A 21,831-nucleotide genomic window follows, 5' to 3' on the forward strand; every position below is an offset into this window, starting at 1 on the left:
CCCACCGGCACCTCGGAGGAACCCGGTGCCCTCTGAACAGGCCTGAAATGCTTTGAAAACCTGAGTTATCCAGAGTGTTTTCATCTTTTTCTCTCACATGCAGCAGAGAACCCCCCCCCCTCTTTCTGCTGCCTCTCATGGGATGGTTTTCTTAGCTGTGAACACAAGGAAAGCTCTGTCCAAGGGCATGGGCTGTGCCCAGAGCCCAGCCTGGCACTAGGGACATGTGCTCTGTCAGCACCCAAGGCAAGTCCCCAAGCACACCAAGCACCTTCAGTGCATGGCCAGGGACAAGAGCCAGCACCCAGCTCTGCTCCTCTACCCAAGGGATCTTATAGGATGCCTATGAAATCCCTTGCAAGAACTGTCAAGTGAAATCCCATAAATACAGCTCCAAAGGGCTTCCCAGGTCACTGGCTGTGACCTGCTGCGCATGGAGGGAAGAGATATCACTTTTTTTTTTCTTGAAGCTTAACCTTTCTATTGTCAGCTTTGGTGGCAAACATGCTGGTGTTGGCCCAAGACAAAGCAAACAAGAGTTGTGTCCCCTGCAGAGGATGCTGATGGATCCCTTTGGAAATCTTGAGATCCTCCAGCAGGTCTGAGGCCTCAGTGAGGGGTGACAGGAGGACAGCAAGCCCATGCAAAACCAGAATAAAACCAAACCCTGTGAAGCATCGTGCTCTGCCAGGCCCATTCATTCTTTCTATTAATAAGCATCTCCCAAGTAATGGTGAGAGAAACAAATGTTCTGCCTTGAGGCCACTGACAACACAAGGACCAGAGGAGGAACTCACATCCAGCCTCTTTAACAGGTCCAACACTGCCAGCACAGGCTCTGCAGTCCCCCTGACAGCGTTGATTCTCTCAGGGATTCACTGAGATCAGCCAGCTTTTGAGTAATTTTCATTTAAATAAGCAAACAAGAAAGCTTTTGTCAATATTCCCCAAGCAAGAAGCATCGACAGAGCTTTGGGATGCTGCAAAATGAATACTCTCCCTTTCCGACACGGCGTGCCAGGGAGAGCTCCCAAAACAAACACTGGGAACAGCTCTGCCTCATTAGAAGGTACCACAGGAACAACAAAATCAGCTGAGACTGAAAACCCTAATATGAAAGTCCAATTTACCTTAATTTCAGGGACTGTTATCCTTGTTTCTGGATTTTTATCGAGCATGCGCAGCATCAGTTCCTTGAGCTCATCACTTATCTGTGCTCTGAGTGAAAAAAACAGCAGCAGTCAGTTAACAAGGGAATTGTAAGGGCTCAAGATGTGACCAGTTTTTACTGCAGGAACCTGCTCCACTCAGGAGATATTTTCTCTGCAAACTTGGCTTAGGAAAGGAAGGTCTTGTTGGCTTGGTTCCTCCTCAGGCACCACAGTTACAGAGCTTGGTTATCCTGTTCTGCCCACTGACACAAAGGTACTCTCTCAAAATGCACAAGGAAACATCAGTTGAACGGATCTAAGAACATTTTTAAAGATAGCACATCATAGGGAAATTTCAGAGGGCAGATTCTGGGACAACAAAACATTCCCGGGAGCAGAACTGAAGTTGAACTGTACAAATCAAGAAGGGCAGAGCTTGATTTGCTGAACCTGCATCATGAGCAGCTGTGTGCTGGATGAAACCTCCCCTGCATGATATTCAAATTCCAAGCTAAGCCTGCAGGTTGTGTTAATTAAATTGCTTCCATGAACACTGATGGCAGCCAGACAGTAACTCTGTATTTCCTACCTGTACAGCTCAGCCTTGGAGTAACAAAAGGAGAGAATGAACAGATGTAAGAGAAAAACACATAATTTTTAACACTATTTCCAAGATCTAAATGCCTCAGTGCCTGAACTCAGAAGCCACTCTATTCACATGGAGCCCTTGGTCCTGCAGTTTGTCCCTCAAGCCCAAAGGCTGCAATGACTCCTGTGGTTAATGACACAGGCAACATCTTCCAAACACACTAGATCTGTGTGATCAAAGTGCTGCTGCATTAAAATGCCAGCATGTGACAGAATCACATTAGGCAGCTGAAAGTCTGTGTCACAAATGACTCTTGAAGAACTGCACAGAGATGGAATTTGGCAGCACAAAACGTCACTGCCCAGCAGGGTTGGATTTGAGACCAAAAACACTGGTGAGGACCAGGTGCTGTGCCCACCTCCTCTGCATTGCCCCAAGTAGAGAAGGGAATAAACTATCACAAACCAAAATGAAAACCACATCACAGCAAGGGATATTTTAATCTGACAAAAACAGAGCTGCTGTTTGATAATTTATGAATACTTTACATGGGCTTTGGTTATAGGATCTTTCCAAAAAACCCAAGAAATGCTGGTCACTCAGTGGGAAGGGGCAGAAAGTGGGTTCAGTTTAAAGTCTAACCACATTCAGAGTTGCCCCAAGGGTGTGCAGTACACAGGCAGTACAGCCCAGACAAGGGGAATGACAGGATGAGTCCTCAGAGACTCGAGTGACAATTTAGGTGGGAGTGGGAAGAATGGTGCTGCTCTTGAGATGAGCTCCAGGCACAGAGGAACAGCAATGGGCAGTGACAGTGCATTTAGTCAGAATAAACAGGTTCCTCCAAGAGACCACACCAATGCAGGTGAGATGGTGCTTTTAAAATACTTAACATCAGTTCTGTGCCAGACTGTCAACAGCTTTCTTTAAGATACAAGAAATGGAACATATAATCACCTAACATTTCTGGGCACCAGACTGATTTCTGTGCAACACAGGATTAATGTCATAAGGAAAGGCCTTGTAAACAGGATCACAAAGTGTCAGATGGGTTATGGCCACGCAACAGATCACATCACCCTGTGCCTGATTTCCCCTCTCTCCAGTGTGCCAGGGTAGGGTGCACGCTGAACCTGATGGCATTTTTCATCTGAAAAGCCTGTGCTACCCAGGATTTCTCACAATTACAGTCCTGTAACAGCTCTCAGGAAAATACCAAGCACCACAGAGCTCAGTGCCCATTTGGGAGGGCTGCCAGCACCACAGATCACTTTACAGGGTGCCTGCAGGTCAGAGAACACTGTCCTGGACTTCACCAGGAGGGACTGTGCAGAGCTTCTGACTCTCTTAATACATGTCTAAACAGAAACTGCTCCAGCTTGTTTTTCAGTCATGCCAGGATCATCAGGGTGTGAGCCAACCCCATTTACCTCATGTCACGCCAAGGGCTCAGTGACATGAATGAGAACTGCAGTGCAATAAATATTTATCCCAGCGTCTCTAAGGGAAGGGACGGGACGGTGACGCCGGTACTGTCAGCTCTATCTGTCCTACAGCCTGTCAGGAAACAGGCAATGAGTTTCCATGGGCTGCCTGCAAACAGGAATGTGTCTTTTGTAGCCATGGTGAAATAAATTGAAACCAAAATACTCCTAACTATAGCGAGGTGCTAATTCTGTGGGAGGTCAGGGTGGATCCACTCCAGTGAATTCCAGCTTCATGTGCATCTCTGTTGCTTTTATCTAACAAATAGATGTGGTTTGGACAGCTGTCAACACCCAGTAACCCTCTGCTCCAACAACCTAACCAGGGGTACAGCTTTTTTTAGACTGGGAGAGCAGGTCACTGAGGAATCCACATAAATCATGCAGCCCAATTATTGCTGAAGGAAATGCCTGAATGAAGGGAAGGATCTCAGCACAACCCAGTCAGCCCATTAAATGTTAATAACTTACTGCAGAGGCAGATGGGACCAGTCACTTGTGAGCTGACTGCTAACCCAAATACAGGGTGGCTGAGAGAGGGTGGGTGTTTTGCCAGGACTCGAGCAAGGGGAGAAGGCTGCCAGGGAAACATAAACATTTTGCTGCAGTGCTGTCAAGACAAAGTCCTGCCCCATCTGCAGAGCAACTGGTGGGAACATGGCAACGGAGCACGACCAGCCTTTGTGTTCCTGATGCCTGAATCCTGGTCACCTGGTCCTGCCAGAGTTGCTCCACACCCATGACTGGGGTCTGTGTCTGCTAACAAGTGGCCTGACCTTGTGGCCCAGGTCCTTGGAGATGTGTTCCACCCCCTGGGGCAGAGATGGCCCTGGCTGAGCTTTCTGCAGTGGCTGTGTTTCCCTCAATGCAGAGGTAATTAATGCAGCCTGTGGAGCCCAGGGCATGAGTCAGATGACTAAAACAGGGCAGCCTGAGGACCTTCTGCAGACTCAGAGCCTGGGACTGCCAAGGTAGAGGCTCAGCCCTTCACTGTAGTGTTTGAAAATTTAGTGAGCATCACACAAAATTCACGTAGTGGATGGTGGATACATGCATGTATCACAGGTTGCCTGACAACATCCCTGCCTTCCTCTCTAATACCAGATGTGCCTTTTATTAGAGTTTTAATTAATTTGTGCTTGAAATCAAGTAATTTTATCTGTATGTTTTTATTAGAATGAGCAGTTGGGTCAAGAAGGTAAAAAATTCTTTGGCTGACTACTGTGCTGATTTGGGAGGGAAAACAAAGAGTCCAGCTTTGGCTACTTCATCTGACAGCAACCAGGGGAAACAAATTAATCACCCGCACAAAGGACAAACCCGTGTTTCCCTGTGGTGTGTTGGAGGAGGCAGAGGAGTGGGATTCACCGAGCTGTGGTTGTGTATCTTGGGACAAGCATCCTTCCATCAGACACTTCTCCCAGCTCCAAGGTAAGTCCACAGAAGAGGGATGCATTTATTCAGACCAAGACTACAACCACAGGTCTATAACCACACTGCTTTTGAAAATGAATACACTGAATCATTCCAGAGGCTGCCACATGGGGAGAAACACAACCCCCCAGCCAAACCACGCACCTGGGTCAGAACTTCTTAGACCCATAAAGAAATCCCTTCACTTCCAAAGATTTCAAGAGCCATTTCCTTTAGTCCCTGTCTGCACCACAAGCACAGAGGATTGGCACAGGCAGCTCTAACACCTCAACAACATCACCGGCACAAAACCCACATGAAGGACCCAGGAGAACACAGAGCACCTCACCCACCCAGGGCTGTCCCTCCATGGTGACCCACTGGCATTTGTGCTGCACAGAGAATAATGCTGAAAACTGAACTTTATTTTACAGTAGCAGAGTAAAGTTTACTCACTCTTCTGGGAACTCGACAGGCTTGGTCTTGATCCTGTTATGAAGACCCAGAATGTATTCATCTATAAAAGGGCACTGTAAAACAAACAAGAGATTTTCCAGTTGTCAGAGATCCTGGCACAACTCAGGCATTTGTCATTCATGTAACACAAGTGCACTCCCTGTAATCCCTCGATTTTACACAGAGATGGAAATAAATAAAATCTTCTCCCCACAATAAATTGATTTGTTTCTTATTAAAAAATAAATGCAGAAGAACAGCAGAGGGATCTAGGAATATATAACTGGACTGGGATATCCTCCTTCATTCAGCCTGCCTGGTGACCATGAACTGGCTCTGCCATCTTCCCTGGCCACTTCTTACCCCTGAGCTGGCTGCCTGATGCCTGTGTGGTGGGATCTGCAGTGGTCTGGGCTTGGGCAGGAGTCCAGATAATATTCCTGCACACAGAGACTGCACATACCTGCTGGGAGAGTATGGGTAGGAAAAGGGGCCACAGGCAAGAGAAAAGCCATGACAGACCATGCAGTTTGCAGAAGGCAGCCCTGAAGACCTGGCCTTGCCAAACTGGACTCCCTCTGGCCCAACTCAGCTTTGGCAGACAAAGCTTTCTGTAATCTGGTTTGCTAAAGCGCTGCAGCAGCTTGGGATCAATCCTGTGCCTCTCTCCATGCTCTGCCTAAATTTCTAAATAGAGAATTTCTAAATAAATGGCTCATTTCTAAATACAGGCAATGTGGACAATGCCCCCCACAAACTGTTGTTGGTGCTGTTGATGCTGCTCTGGGTTTGTAGCACGAACAATGTCTCTGCAAACAGGGACCAACACAGGAAATGATCCTTTCCATGGGTCACAATGTCAGCCCCTTCTCATCCCCAGGGGGATCTGGGAGCTTGCAGAAGGTAGGTCTTTGTTTCTAAGACTTGCCTTTATTTGGAAAGGAGTGAGTCAAAAGCCAGGCAGACAGACACTGCCATGCAGGGCTCCAGCAGCTGAGAGCAAGCTTACCTTCCCGTAAACAAAGCAGTACAGGGTGATTCCCATGGCCCAGACATCAAGTGCCTGAAAAAAAGCAGGTACAAGCAGTCAAGGAGATGCAACACAGATGATCTGAATGAGCTGCATTTTCCCACTGATTCACAGAACACTCTTAGTATGGATTTAGCAGTTTCTATGTCACTGTGGAAGGGCTCTTTGAAGTTGGGCTCATCAGTAGCACACCTGGGGAATGAGGACTGTGCTGGGCCAGGCACTGCTTCCTTGTCCTTGCTGTAGAGGACTGTGACCAGAAAACAGCCCCTTCTTACAGGAAATTACACCATTCAGGGCTGAATGTCGAAAGTCTTCCAGGCAAAAAATCCCCATTAGAGCCTACCCCCATGTCTGCATTACCACCCTTGGCAGTGCCTTCCAGGGAATCAAGATATGACCTTGGTGTCCAGCAGCCCCCTGTGCCTCTTGATTATTTTGGAAGGGAACCAAGAGCTTCCTCCCTTCCCTTTGGGCAGGGAAATGGCTGCTGCCTGGGCAGGAACCCACAGCAAAGTGTCTGCCCACTGCACAGAACAACCCATGTGAATTTTGCCTGGACTGGACAGAATTAGATCTTGTTTTACTGAAGAACAACCCTCATTAGCACCACAATCCCTGGGTGGGCAACAGGAGAGGATGCAGGTGTGGTGCTGCCCTCTGTGCCATGCCTGGGGGTCCCAGGAAGCACCAGCTGTGAGCAAAGACCTACCTTTCCACTGAAACTCTTGCCAGTCTGTGAGATGGCCTCGGGTGCCATGAAGGCTGGTGTCCCTGCCGTGCTGGAGAGCTGGGCATCATTCCCTTCAAACTGATTGCTGACTCCAAAATCAGCGATTTTGATGTGCCCATCATCTCCTAAGAGCAAGTTGGAAGGTTTGATGTCCCGGTGGATGATCTTCTGGTAGTGCACTGAAAAAAACCCAAAACAGGAGCATGGTCTGCCATGGCGTCAACATACCTGGGGAAAACCACTCCAGGAGGATGAAAACAAAGGTGCAAGCTCAGGCAACCCACCCCAAGCTGCTGCTGGAGATACAATGTAATGTAGAAGAAATGCCATTTCCTTACAGCCATTTCTTTTGGGTGCCTCACTGGGACACAACTCTCAGAAATCCATCTGTCACCAGGAATTTAGCAGAGGACAGACATGAACTCAGAGAAAGTTCAACCAGTGGGACCAAGCTGAGTTGCTGGAGAGGGAAACCACTCAAATCCTGTGGATTTGCTTGGCCTTATCATACCAGGGGATGTGTTGGGCAACTTGCTGTATTAAATGTTTATGGGTTCCAAATAAAGAGGTTCTTTTTTAATTTATTTGTTTTGAAACTGCAGTGCTGCAAAGCTGATCAAAAAGGGCAGAGCCATAGGTAGAATGAAACAAGCAACAAGCAGCTGAGTGCCAAGTCCATCCAACAGCTCAGAAATCAGTGGCTATTTCCAACCCAGAAGATGGAATAATGGAGCTCCAACCTTGCAGCAATCACCAGCTGGTTGGTGCCAGCACCTTGAGAAGGTGCTCTCTACCTAACCAAGCTTTGTAATGGAGCCCAAGAATTACAAACCCTTGCAAAGAGCGTGGAGGTTGAGATGCACTGCAAACAACAGCAAAAACCCCCCTCTGGTGTGATACTGCAGTTGCAAGACAGACATTTCCAGGCCACTGAGTGAAGCAGGGGGTTCTAGGAAAGTGGCTGATTTCTCAGGAACTTGGAGAACAACTTTAAAAATAAACCCCCCAACTCTCAGAACATAAAATGGCCCCAAAAGCAGAACTGGAGAAAACACAAGAGATTTCACTGAACAGGAGAGGAAATTCTCTAGTTCTGCCCTTCCCAGGGGACCGGGACCTCTCAGCCTCCCTCCTCCCCTGGCCCCAAGCAGTGTTTTCACATTTCCTTCTTGCAAATAGAGCGTGTTTGTTTTTATACCTCCCCATGAGCTCTTTTCATATCTCCTAGGAAATACACAACTGGGTGGAGGAAAATGCTGGTCCAACCCTTTCCTGCTTTTACAAACCTGGTCCATGCACTGCCACAAAGGCAGCCTGCCCTACAGAGCACCCCGGTTTGTGTGTTAGGAACAAGAAAGAACAAACTTCACTTAACTATCTGCTCTTTTCAAGCCAACTTTCCACCAGGCCATGCTTGGGGAAGGGAAGTCACACTTGCAGATATTTTTTCTGCAAGGACCACTCTTAGTTTAAAGCAGTGTTGAGGGATACTGTCCTTGGCACATTAAAGAGACACAGCAGACAAAAACTTGCTGGAGAGCACCAGCACTTCCATCCTCTTCCAGATGTGCAGCAACTGCGTGGCCAGGCTGTGATGTGAGCCAGTTAGTGCTGTAACAGCCTGGCTAGACAGTCAGGATAAACACTGAAACCCTGCAACAACAGTAATTAGGAGGAGACATCTGCTCAGCAGCAAAGCTGACATTTCATTATGGTAATATAGGGAGAGCAAAAAAAAAAGTGAGGGGGGAGTGAAGTTTTCCTTCAGGAAATGAGCTGCCTTTCAGGCAGGTGTCTGTTATCTTACCACAGGACTAAGACTCCCAAAGCCTCTAAAAAAAAAAAAAGAGGCCACAAATATATGTGGGTCATACAAGTACATCCCAGAGCTGGATCTGTGAAAATTGAGGGAATTACACTAGGCAAGCAGGTACTCCAGGCTTTTTATTGTTTCTTCCACACAGGAAAGTTAAAAAAAAATCCAAGCAAAACAAAACCACAAACCATTTTCCCTACCATATAACTATTTATTTTGTAAAGTGCATTCCCTGTCCCTGCACAGCCTAACAAAGCAGAGGAACACCGTGGGCAGTTTGCCAGCTGCCCTGTGTTTGCTCAGTGCCCATCTCCAGCAGGTCTGGCTGGTGCTGCCTGTGGGGCACAGGAGCAATATCAGCGCTGAACAAAGAAATGAGACACACCTTTTGCAAAAATCAAAGCCATCAAACAATGGCTCATTTGGCCAACAAATATTTGGGTTTCCCAGACCAGAACATCCACGTGCTTGACGTGAGCGCTGGGGACAGCGACAGTCTGACCTCAACTGCTCGGAGGAGAAAATCAGCACAGGTGCCTTTGGGACTGAGGAGCCAAGGCTGTGCTCTCAGGAGTGAGCCTGACATGTCTCAAGGCTCTGCAGTGCCATGCCCCAGGTACTTCTGCACACCTTATCATTTAAACTGGGATGGGAAGGGGACAGATTCAGAGGGGAAGGGATTGGGCAGGTCTGGAGTGGTGGTTCTGGGAGCAGTGTCCAACACACACACTGTGCTGCTTTGGGTGACAGTAATGGAAGTCTTGTGCCAGCTGGCTCAAAAGGCTTCTGCTATCTCCAAATCCTCTTCCCTATCCAGCTGCCTTGTGCAGAGGCAATAGCCAGGAAGAGAGAAGGACAGGGACTGTGCACTGAGCACCAGCTGGTGTAAATGAACATCACAGCTATAAAAACTGTAAGAGCAAGTGCTCATATCTGCCAAGAAATGATTTGGTGTGAAGCTGCCAACCTGATGAGGGCAACCTGAAATCCCTTTTCTGCTCTGAAGAAACAGAATTCTTAAAGTCCCAGCCTGCCAGCTGCCGTGGGCATCCTCCCCTGCCCAGCTTTCCAAAACGGGCTTCGGCCTTCAAACTGCTCAGGCTTATCCTGTCCTGTGTCTTGCCACTAATACAGTTCAGTACAATATAGAGCAAATGATTCCCTCAAAATCATGCCCAAGTCCACTTGCAAGCAGTTTGGTAGCTGCAGGAAGGAAGCAGGACTGCTCACCTGCAGGACACCAGCACAACTAAGCTTGGAGAACTTTCCAGCCCGTCAACTTCTGCTGCAAGTCCAGACCTCCTGCAGATAGACATTGCAGGGGGAAGAGCAGGGATCAATTAATTCAGCAGGGCTGGCCAAAGGCTGCCTGGCTAAGCAGCAGGACATGCCCACAGTGACACACACCAGTGCCACATGCTGCAAAAGGAGACCAGGGGCAGAGCTGCCTTGTGGGAAAGGTACTTGCTAAACCAGCATGATCTGCATTTCCAGCACAAGACACAGAGGAAAAGATGGTGTTATCCCTGCAGAACTCCAGAGGGAGAGCTAAGCATCTTAGAAATAAAAGCCTACCACTAATGACACACTCCAGACTGCTAATGACTGAACAGAATGGCACCAGGAGCACACAGCCCACAAAGCCACCCCAAGGGGAGCAGGTGACAGCCACAGTCAGTCTAACACAATCACCAGCATAAACTAACCCTCTAATTTCACCAGCCTGAAGCATCTGGGAGCAAGTTTCATCCTCTGTAGATGTAAGAGCAGTAGGTAGGAAAGGCATCCTGTTTCACTGGAAGCCAGGCCCAGAGGTCTCAGAAACACTTGTCCTGTCCTTGGGATTAAGGACACATTGTGACACAGCCACTCCCAAACAGGAGCAGAGCTGCATCAGACCCAGCAGAGAAGGAAAAGCACTTTCTGAATAAAATCCCTAAACATGCTTTAAAGAAACATAGCCAAAGTAATGATCTGTATCACTGCACCTAAACTTGCTCCATGAGGATTTGGGGATTATTTTTCTTTTAGACCAACACGCGACCCCCCCTTAGTTCCCTTCATGGGGAACTGGGACCCCTAAGCTGAATCCATGCCTTTGAGGGAACTTCCAGCTACTCTGTGTCCTGCTCAAAGAGACTGGACAAAGCAAGGAGATGGTTTTTTTGCTTGTGAAAGAGTATAGAAAGAGCCACAAAGCAGGCAGACCTCAGCCCTGCCCAGACTGCCCTCAGACCCACACTGTCCACCACAGGGATGTGGCTGATGGAAGCACAAAGCCTTGGCAAGGACCACCCCTTCAGTCTCCCCTCCCAAGCCACACACAAAGGGGACACCAACAGCTGAAAAGCACTCATTCCCATGCAAATACACCTGTCTGCATCCCTCTCAAGGTTAAAATCCATGCTGAGCTGGCCAAAGCAGAGCACTTCACCAAAGCTGCTTTAGAAAACTGACAAAATGGCTCCACACATTGATTTTACCTGGAAAGGGTTTTGCTCTCAGAGCAGAGCTCAGCAGCTCACTGCAATGTCCTCCCTGGGCTCCAGGATGCTCTGCACTTTCTGTGCTGGCAGATCCAATGCAAAGCATGGATCAATACTTCTTCATAATGAAAATGAAATCACACAAGATATCACAGAGCCCTTAGGACAAAGTCTGATTATGCAGCACTCCATTAAATTCGGTTTTATTAGACCCATTCTTCAGTGGAAAGGTAACAGTATCTAGGGCTTTCTGCATCTGGATAACAATCTCATGGATTCCTGGAGCATCAACCAGGCAAAGATCCCAAAATGCATTAGAAATACTTGTTTGCTAAACCCCACAGCCAGCCCATGAACCATACAGGCAGGGCAGGTGAGGGTCTGCATGCTAAATTTTACCACAACCTGTGTTAGACTGCCTGACCAGGGATATCTGAAGTTTAATTTAGTCAAACCCTAGAGCCTCAGGGTGCTCAGAAACAAGGGAATGATGCCTAAAAGTCTAGTCTGTCTCCTGATTTTAGGCACGGAGCAGCATCACCTAAGAACAGCCTGCTGCAGGCTGACGGTATGTGGTGGAGAGATATGACCTAAAAGAGGATTCAGAGCACTCAGGGTGTGAGCAACACCTGGGAAAGGACCATCTTGCCCTGTCCCTCTGGATTTCAGACAGAGCTGTAGCAGGTACACTGCACCTACTGCCGAGAGCAGCTGGCACGAACCTGCACTTGGGAGTTCAAATCCGAGCCCACATGAAACAACTACCCAAAATAAAAGGTCTCCCTGAAAATCTGGATTTTTAGGGCCTCTATTTGTTTGTTCACTACAATGTATTTCAACTGAGTTGGTAATAGTAGCTGTGGTACAGCAGGTGGGGCTGGAGAAAGGGGCAGATTTTGGGGAGGATCTGTGCTGCTGGGCCAGCTGGCTCCTGCCTGTGTGCTCCTATCTGGGTCTCCACAGTTCTGCTGCTCTACCTCCCTGCTCCATCACTGCTCCTTAGCAAAGCCCTGCTGAGCACATCATCCCTCTCTGTTCAGTCCCTCAGCTGCCTTTGGTGGGACAGGACAGCTTTTTTATTTTTGCAATGTGCCACTTATTTCACAAATGCTCCTCATTTCTAGACTACACAGGCTTTTGCTTTCATTCAGAGGCAAGTGCCTGGGAACTGCCTAGTTACAACTTCACTTCTTAACAGGCAGTGAAGACTCAGAGGGGCCAGGGACAGAAGTGCCAGAAAGAGACATTGTGCCTCAGTCCTTTTAAAAAAGGTGCTTTTCACTGCATTCCCCCTCTGGAAACCTTGGAGCTCCAGCAGGTTAATACCAACCTGCTAAAAGCTCATTTAAAAATTACGCATATAAAACTTTGCAATGCACTGACACACCCTGCTATTTACTGAGGCTGATGCCGAATTTTACTTGATTAAAACCAGAATCCCATTCCCATTCAAGGGCAAAAGCAATCCATATGGTGCTACTGCAGTCTGCTTAGTATTACTGTCACATCGCCCCTGTAGCAAAGATGTGATTTAACGCCCTCCCAAGGAAACTGCTGCACCACCATCCAGAGCTCAAAACAGAGGGCTGCTCTTTGAAGGAAGTCTCTGTACTCATCTGCAGTGCTCCCTGAGCAAGAGCTGGGGACAGGGATGTGGTGGGTGTGCAAGGGGAACACCCTCCCTCCCACACTCGTTGTGTGCAGTGGCCAGGGTGAGGATCCCAGCTCGGATGTTCCCAGCTTGGATGTTCCCAGCTCTGCTTGCTATTTTGCTGCACCCATCAAGCCTCTGCCACGTGGATTTGTTGCTTAAGCCTGGGTTTTACAAAGGGGGATCCCTTTGTAAGCTCAGCTTCTTTTTGTGCTCCATCTCCAGCACCGGCTGAGAGTCGTGCTCCTGGCAGAAGGGGTAGGTGTGGGACACTGCCAGTAGGAAGAACAGGGAAGAGGGAAAGAGGTAAGCTTGCCTAAGGCTGTCCCTCTGCTCCTGTCCTCCAGCTCATATGAGCACATTTATCACCAGTCACAGGGGTCATGCAGAGCTTCCTGCCAGGGTTCCACACGTGTGATAATGCCAAAGGCACCACAAGGAGAGTGGGGAGCAGGGTACATGCAGCAAGTACTGCCCAAACAACCTGCACAATCCACGCCATGGGCTGCTTCCAACCCCGAGCACAATCACGTAACTGCATCAAACAACAACAGAAATCAAAGTGCCTGATCTTTCTGAAGAGGCTCTAGCACATCTCTCTGATCTGCTCCATCAGCTAATTACTCTCACTCTTGTACAGAGTTCTTATCGATCAGGATCAGAAACACTTGCAGCTCACGAAAGGGGTTTTTTGTTTGGTTTTTATCATCTAAAGAGAGCTTGTCTCCATGTGATAAAACACAAACCAGCCTCTCTTCTCTTTTATAAAACCCAGCACCTTGCAGCTGTAGCTCCCACCTCAGCGCGCCCTGTTTGAGGAGCTCTGAACTCACACAGGCAAGAGGCAGTTCCCTATTTCCTACATGGGAATGAAGGTACAGATGGAGCCAGCATCTTGCTGAGAATCACAGTAGAGCAGGTAGCAGTTCCACCATAGACTCATGTCCCAGCTCTGCTGACCCACACCAGCCTGAGGAACTGACCTCTGCCAAGGGTCAAACCAGATCAAACCCATCTACACCACTGATGCTTCAGCACACCCACCCTGGGCTTACATTGCTGTAGATATTCTTCGGAAGAAACAAGCCTGTGTTGACTCAGCTGTTGATTTATTTGCTTAAATTTCCTTTTAAGATAAAGGAAATTACACTCACATATTGATGACCAAGAAGATTTAGTCTTATCTCAGAAAAGCCAGCTTTGATCTGCACGTCAGATCGTTATGGCTCCAGGCTCAGGCTGCAGGACTCTGGGGCACTGCAGGCATCTAGAGAGGTGCCCTGCAGAGAACTGCTGCCCAATGGCTTTAGCTGCATGTCATGACCCTCCCTTCAACCCAATAGCTCAGATGAGACGAGCATTCCTCTGCAGAGGGGGCCAGAACCACCACCCTTAGATCCCCTGAACACAGCCACAGCAGGGGAACCGTGGACTTTCTACAGAGAACGCAGGAAATAATGTTTTTATTTCTTCAGCCACACTGACAGCAGCTGTTTTAGCTTCTCGTGACCTGAATACTGAGCTTGCAGCTCCACAGCAGCAGGGGCAGTGGCTGTGCTTCATCCTGACTGTGCCAGTCAGCAGGGTTTTCCCCTGGGTCACACTCGCGTGCCTGTTCTGCACTAAGTGGCTGCTCCTGGCCAGTGTCACAGCCAGGCCACCTGCCCAGACAGCCCTTCTGTTTGCTTACTCTTGTTCCTTGCTCAGGCTCTTACTAAATGAAGATACTCGCGTCCCAGTCCTAAAATCAAACTGGGATACCTGCCTGGCATATCCCTCATGTCTTTCGATGGGAGTATGCCCTATTTGCTATCCAGCACATTTATTTCTGCTGAGCATCACTGGGAAAGGAATGTTAGCCTTACTAGAAGGGAGACTGAAGCTTAAATAACCCCAGACAAGCACTACTAGAAGGTTACTACAAGTGGAAAGGGAGGTAATTGCACATATCTCTAATTCAGAGAGATGCTCAGAAACACGCTTTAGTTAATGACACAGATAATCCAGCAAAACTTTCCCATCCAAAGCACTTGAGCACACTCTGGAATTACCTCTTCAGTGGTACTTACACATGCAGAGGCCTCCCCAGTTCCTCTGGGGGGTGTGCAGTGTCAGCAGTACTGGGGATGTCCTGGGAATGGGAGCAAAAGCACTTTCTTTTGCAGGGACCCAATCTAAGTTTTCATGTTCTTGAACAATTCCTGACACAGCCCACACCACAGAGCCCAGGCCTAAGGCAGGTGTACTAAAACAGAACATGTTAATCAGTAATATGACCATGCTTAAGCTCAAAGTATGTTCCCAGCAGTTCAGGGGCCAGAGGAAGGGATACTCTACCATGGACAGATCTCCCTGACTCTCACACCTTCAACCTGCCTCTGTTTCCTCACTGCTCAGTGAACAAGGCTTGGACTGTGAGCAGCAAGGTGCATTCCCGGTAATAAAGGTACTAAACCCAGAAATCCAGTCAAAAGCAGTTGACAAAGCGAGGCAGCACCGTGCCATTGGATGAGGGAGCTCCTGGCAGGACACTGTCCCTGCCTCCCACCACGCTCAACTCTTCCCATTCAGTATGGGATGCTTCTGCTCTCATCACCTGGACCACTGCCCCTCTCCAGACTTCCCCCCACAGCCAGCCCTCTTGCAGGAGTTCTCCACCCCAGGCAAACATCATGAATTACCAGTGAGTCCAGTCCCCAGGGACAAACAGCAGCCACGGACCGAGTGCCGCCACCGGTAATTTCAAAGGTCAGCCCACATCCCCTCCCAGCTTGGCTCCTGCAGCCCCTTCCTGCTCACCATCAGCACTGGCCTGGGCTAACGCCTTGCAGGCTCCAACAGCAATCCAGTTTGCAACTCCTAATCTAATAAAACCCAACCAGCAGTGATGCATGTGCTTGCTGTGCTGACTGCGAGCTTCAAGCAGCTGCATGGTTATTGAGCCTCCCAAATTACATAACAATTATGGATGCTTACATTAAAATTACCTTGCAATCTCTGGATTGCCTGGCAACACTTTTCCTTCAGCATGCACAAACGGTGCACTTTTCCTCTTAATTATGTAATAATTGCCATGCATTTACCCAGCAGTTCAGAGAGAACACCATTTTTAACTTTCATTTGCTAATAAAATAAGTGGTTACTCAATTGCCCAAAATAAAGCATCCTATTGTTCCTGTTGCTGGGCATCCTATAATTTATTGCTTAGTTTCACTCCCTCTGCCTAGGAGTATCAAAACTTTATTTTTTTTTCCCCATCTTCTAAACTCAAAAGTTTCCTCTGAGCAGGAACTGTTCCAGCAGCATCCAGCCCAGCAGAGCTTGGATCTCCCAGCTGAGGCACACAGGCTCTGCTACAATATGAATGCTAATGAGAATATAAAAAGCTGCCTCTTCGCCCTTCAAACTCTACTCAAAGACAGTCTCGAGCTTCCCATTCATATCTACACTTCACCAACTTTCTGGAGTGATCTGACTGATTTTGGCAGGACCTGGAAGGTTCTGGACTGTCAGACTTGTAAACATTGATTTTATTCCCACCAGATGGTTTCAGACAAAAAATTAGGTGGTGTTCCATTTCCATGTGGAGATGGACTGGGGCACTGCAAACCACCTTCCTCTGCCTCAGCAAGGCCCATCACGCTCAGAGACCTGCTGTCTCTGGGTGGTTGAAGCCAGATGCACAATTTCTCCTGGTTTCAACTGGCTGCTTGATTATTTTGTTTGCTACCCCGTAGTTCTTGTGTTTTTAGAGACAGAGAAGATTCATTCCCTGTTTATCACTTCTCTCGCATTTAGGATTTTATATCAGCCTCTGTAATATCACCCCTTCCCAGGATAATTTTCCATTCTGAAGACCTTTGGTCTTATCTCTGTCCATAACATGTTCCAGGACCATCCTGACCACCCTTCCTGGGCCTTTTTCACTTCTAGAGAGCTGTTTCTAAGACAGGCTGAGCTGAGTTGCACAAAATATTCAGGATACTCCTTGCCTGTACCTAAGAGCTCTTAGAGATCCAAATAACTGTATAATGACAACTTCTCTTTTCTTCTCTATTTCATTCCCAGTAATTCCCCAAATCTTGTTATCTTTGTTGAATGTCACTAAGTAATGGGCTGGCATTTTCAAGAGAACTATCCAGAATAAAGCCTGAGTGAGAACAGATAATTTAGAGCCCATCACGTTGTATGTATTTTTAGTGTTGTTTCTCCCCCTCATGCATTACCCTGCAGTCAGTAACATGAATTTTTATCTTTCATTTTATCATGCTTGCTATAATGCCATTTTCCTGCCAGTCTTTGCAGTCAGTCCTAACAACAACTACCCTGAATAACTTGGTGTCATCACCAATCTCTTACTGTCTTCTACCCTTTTTCTGGTCATTTAGGAATACATTGAACAACTCAGCCACATTATAGATTTCTATTTAACTGCATGTATGACTTTTCTCCACTGTGAAAGCTGTATTACAACTTTCCTGATTGTCTAGTTATTAATCCACAAAAGCCCATCACCAGTAGTTTGAGGTACAGAAGCAGTAACTGCCAGCCATCACTGCTCACAAGATATCAGCATAGACCATTCCACTTTGTGCCTTCAGCTCAGGGACACCTCTTCTCCCACCCCTGCCAGGTTCAGGCCAGCAGGGCCATGTCAACTACAATGGGGCCAGAAAAATCCCTGCTGTCCTCTACAGGCCTGTTGTGGCCTCCTGGTACTCTGCAGAACAGGCACTCAGCAGTGAATCTGGCCTCAGCCACAGTGGGAGAAGGTGTCACTAAAAAAGGTGACAATAATCAAATAGGCTGCAAAGAGGAATCCTGGTGCTGGAGTCTCTGGGCAGAGCCTGGGAACACACTTGAGTCACCACATCCCTGGGAGGGCAGAGCAGTGCTGGGCTCTCATCACCCCACAGCCCTGAGTGATGAGGAGTCACTCAGACGGATTCTGCAAAGGGAGTGGACAAGGACACCCTCCCAGTGCCACTTGCCAGCTCTCCCCATGGCCACTGCTTGCACTGCTAACCCAGAAAGAAGAAATTTATTCCAGCTGCAGTTGACTGACTCAGTCCACATCACCGCAAACATACATTTCCTGGCTCTGCTATTGCCTTCACAAAGAGATACAAGGAAGAAAAAAGGAAGCCACTATTTCCCCAATGTCCTTTCTAAGGGATCTGTGACACTGCCTGGGTAAACCTGAGCTGAGTGAGACCACCTCCAACTGCAAACCCCATCACATGCAAACAGAGGGGACCTCAGTGGCTCATCTGAGAGCCCACCAGAGTCGAGATGCTCCTCCCCAGCTGCACAGGGGGGCGAGGCACGTGCTCAGCAAAGCACTGTCAGTACTCACAGTACTCGATGCCCAGGACGATGTCTCGGAAGTAGAGCCGAGCCTGCTCCTCACTGAAAGGCTGCTCACTGGGGACCTCCATGACAGGCCTGTTGGGAAGAGGAGGGAAAGCAATTCAGTACTTTGCAGAATGGCAGTGTCACCCCTTGCAGGAGGAGTATGTTCTCCATCACCATGTCCCAGCATTGAGGGTCTGGCTCCCAAGAGGTTCTGGGTGCTGTGACACAGGATGGAGGCATGCCCATCCTTTCTGGAAGTGGTGACACCTTGATTAGTGAGCTTGGCTAGCAGTCGTGGATGGCTTTGCATAGTCCCTGAGCCAGCATGAGCCACAGAGCCCTCTTCATCATCAGGATTAACTGCTGATGTCTGCACAAAATAAGGCAAACACTATTCACTGAGAGTCCTAAAGGGAAAAGAACAAAATTGGACCTGGCCTTTGGTTTCCTGCTAAAGCTGCTCCTGGCTGTGAGCTCCAGCAACACCAGGAGGTCCCAGGCAGCAGTGGGGACAGTGCCAGTGCCCATGGTGTGCACTGGATGTCATATGCTGGGGCTCAGTCCTGAAGCAACATCAGCATGCAGCTGGTCTACACCAGGCAGAATCTAGACAGGAACCACTGACTCAAAGGTTAAGTGGGAATATTTTCAGTGCATTGTGCTAAACTGCTTTGAAAACCTATTTAGTTGTTCAGGGTTCAGCCACCACCAGAACTCAGCCATTTGGCCCTGAACAGCCAAGGTTACCTGGTCAGCTTCTCCTCTCCTTTCCTTTGTGAGTCGCCACTGCTGAGGGACGCACAGGCTCCTCTAAAAGCCCCTCTTCTGCCTGTGCCTGCTGAAAGCTGAGGGCAAAGAGGCTGTAAGAGCTAGTCAGAATCTTCTGTTCCCCAGAGGATGAATGGCAGGAGCTAAGGACTTCACTGCACTGGGGGTTAATCCTGCTTGTGCTCAGCAGAGTGACCTTGCATTTGGACGTACGCCCACTGACTCGAGCTGGATTTAAGTGAGTGCTCCTGAGACACTGTCCTGGCAAGCCAAACCCTGGCAGGGAACAGCCTATTACCAAAAACCAGGCTCTTCAGCTCTTCCCCTCAGCACCCCGCAGCAAATCCTTCCTGCAGCACTTTTCTCCCTTGCTGCCCATTTGATTGATGACCTTCATCTCCCATTTGCATTCTCCTGCCACTGCCTTCCCTCCCTATTCAAACACATTTTCCTGTTGCTGAAACCGGGGAGAAATGATGTGAGTGCAGGCCCGGCAGAGCCATTAAAGGAGTCTAATTGCCTTCTGCTGGAGGCAGCCAGGCTGCTCTCGGCCGAGCCACACGTTCCCTGGACACAGTTGTTTACAGGAGCTCCCTCTCCTACAGGATGGGCATCACCAGGGAGACTGGGGAGCCTCTCACCAGCAACCCACTGGAGCTGGCAGCCTGCAACCTCAGCCATGGGGACAGAGAGAAAAACAAGCCCTTTGGGAATCTCCCTCATCCTGGGCACAGCTCTCCCGACCTCGCTGTGACTCTGCAGAGCTGCAGAATCCATGCAGGTGTAGCAAAAAGCAGTGAGGAGCCTCCCATCACTTTATCACTTCTGCTATGGAAAAATGTGTCAACAAAACAGCCTCCCACGACAGGTTAGTGTTGGGGGCAAAATAAGGTAGTGGATGGCAAGTAAATCTTGATGCAACCACACACCCCTTGTTCCAGAGGAAGCCACGATGTGGCTGGTACCCCAGTAGAGTATTCCTATTAAACCTTTTCTTCCAGGCACTTGATGGGGAATTGGCATCAAACTTGTTTTCTAAATCAGAGCCTGACATCAGGACATGTCCTCCAAGCCCATTATTATTCACCACATCGTTGCAGACTGTAGCAGTGCAAAGGCAACTACAGCTGGGTTTTGCTTCCCCTGTGCCTACAGACAGAGGTTTGCCCCACTGGATGCATCAAACCTCCATTTCACCTGGGAAGCTAATAATGAACACCAAAAATTTCAACAAAAAGGATCCCAGGAGGGCTACTTACCCTTTCCTCATGAGGTCAAACACTGCAAGAAAAGGAAATAAACTATGAATGAGGAGAAGAGCAGACTGGGCTTATTCGTTATTCATCACCTATAAGAACACATCAATTCCTATACCTACAAAATCAATTTACCTCCACTCATTTCTCTTCCCTTACCCATGACAAGGACACCAGAGGATGCAAAATGAAAACATTCATCTCTTCAGCACAGACAAATCTCCCTCTTCCTGCCAGCTCTGCACAGGGAGACAGTGGGGCTAATTTATCAACCCCGCTGCTGCTGCTGCTCCCGCTGTCAGCCCTTGCTGATTTGAGCCCCGTGGCATTCAGTACCTTCAGGGAGGATGTTTGGTGTGATATTTCTGCTAAATTGCTGATACTGAACGAGATGCTGTAAGAACACGTTGCTCCGTTTCTGCTGTGTCAATCAGCAGCACAGCTACAGGTCTGTCAGAGGCAAACACTCCCTGGCAGGAGCAACTGGAGAGGATTTGTTGGTGTGAGCTGAGGTTTGCAGAGCACATGAGTTTGTGTGCCCGTTTAGGGGGTTAGTGGCAATGTGGTTTTCTGATCCTGCTCTGACCTGCTGTGCAAACAGGAGAAGGATCTGCCTTTATTCTAGAGTAGGAGAGCTCTTTCCTTGTGAATTACTAAGGGATTTCTTGCATCTCTAAAGAAATACGAGCAGATCCCCTCCCCAAAGCACCAGGCAGCCCTGTGGTGGGGTGTTAGGTTCTCTGAAGGTACAAACACAACAGGGCAGCCTGCATTGGCTCATCTTGCCCCCCAGGCTGAAGAAGCTGCAGGTTGTGGCAGCATTTCATTATTCAACCATCCTGTTTGCAGGTTGCTCAGTGCCTACAGACACCCTCCATCCCAGATTCCTTCCCCATGCCCACACAGCTGAGCACTCACAGGAGTATTTGATGCCAGCAATGATTAGCAAAGAATAAACAGCACTTCCTCTAGATCTGCTTTGTAGTGGGAGGGCATTTTTGGAAGGAGAAAGGTGCAGTTATCATCATCTGGGTCAGAAGCAGGAGGGAAGAAGCCCCTTGCAGGAGGCTCAGTCCTGAGCAGTGCTGAGCACCCACAGCTTCCCCTTCTGCTGAGGGACTGCAGAGGCAGGAGCTTGATTTGCCTGAACCACTCACAGGATCCAAGGTAGAGGAAAAGGGTGATGGAACATGGACAACAGGTACATGGCCACTGCTCATCCCCCAGCACAACCTCCCGAGGACCCCCGAGAGATTCCCCACCTGTCCTGCTGCTATTGCTGCCACTGCTGGGACTGTTCTCCTGCTCCTCAGGGAGAGCTCGGGTTAAGTTTGGGGTACTAACCCTGAGCCCTGCTATGTGCCACTTGCATCACTAGGTCTAAGCCCAGATGGTTCTGTTAGTATATGAGACTCACATACCCATGTACAAGTTGTCCTCTGCAGGATCATCAAGGACCTGTGATTGAGAACAGAAAAATAAGAGGGAAGGGGAAAAAGAAAAACAGCAGGAAAAATAAGAGATATTTAATGGAGTAAAGTTTTACTGCTCCCTGTACACTGTGCACTGCAGAGCACTGAGAACAACTTAGACTAATATTTAGAGAGTCCTGCAGAGAGAGAGGCATTGAAGGACACAGATTT

The 21,831-nt window shown here is 48.5% G+C and overlaps 1 protein-coding gene across 3 annotated transcripts in view; it reads right to left on the minus strand.

Annotated features, from left to right (window-relative positions):
- CAMKK1 (calcium/calmodulin dependent protein kinase kinase 1) overlaps nucleotides 1–21,831 on the minus strand; it is a 92,932-nt gene that overhangs the window by 14,095 nt on the left and 57,006 nt on the right. For all 3 annotated transcript variants that reach the window (XM_027690931.1, XM_027690933.1, XM_027690932.1), the window contains exons 7-13: nucleotides 21,610–21,646; nucleotides 20,192–20,213; nucleotides 18,166–18,254; nucleotides 6,836–7,035; nucleotides 6,103–6,156; nucleotides 5,094–5,167; nucleotides 1,131–1,218 (exon numbers count right to left, since the gene is read on the minus strand). In XM_027690931.1, the coding sequence (XP_027546732.1) occupies nucleotides 1,131–1,218; nucleotides 5,094–5,167; nucleotides 6,103–6,156; nucleotides 6,836–7,035; nucleotides 18,166–18,254; nucleotides 20,192–20,213; nucleotides 21,610–21,646 (564 nt within the window). The remainder of the gene's footprint in view (nucleotides 1–1,130; nucleotides 1,219–5,093; nucleotides 5,168–6,102; nucleotides 6,157–6,835; nucleotides 7,036–18,165; nucleotides 18,255–20,191; nucleotides 20,214–21,609; nucleotides 21,647–21,831) is intronic.

Source organism: Neopelma chrysocephalum, unplaced genomic scaffold, assembly GCF_003984885.1.
Source record: "Neopelma chrysocephalum unplaced genomic scaffold, ASM398488v2 Primary Assembly neopelma1_82, whole genome shotgun sequence".
NCBI classification, from domain to species: Eukaryota; Metazoa; Chordata; class Aves; order Passeriformes; family Pipridae; genus Neopelma; species Neopelma chrysocephalum.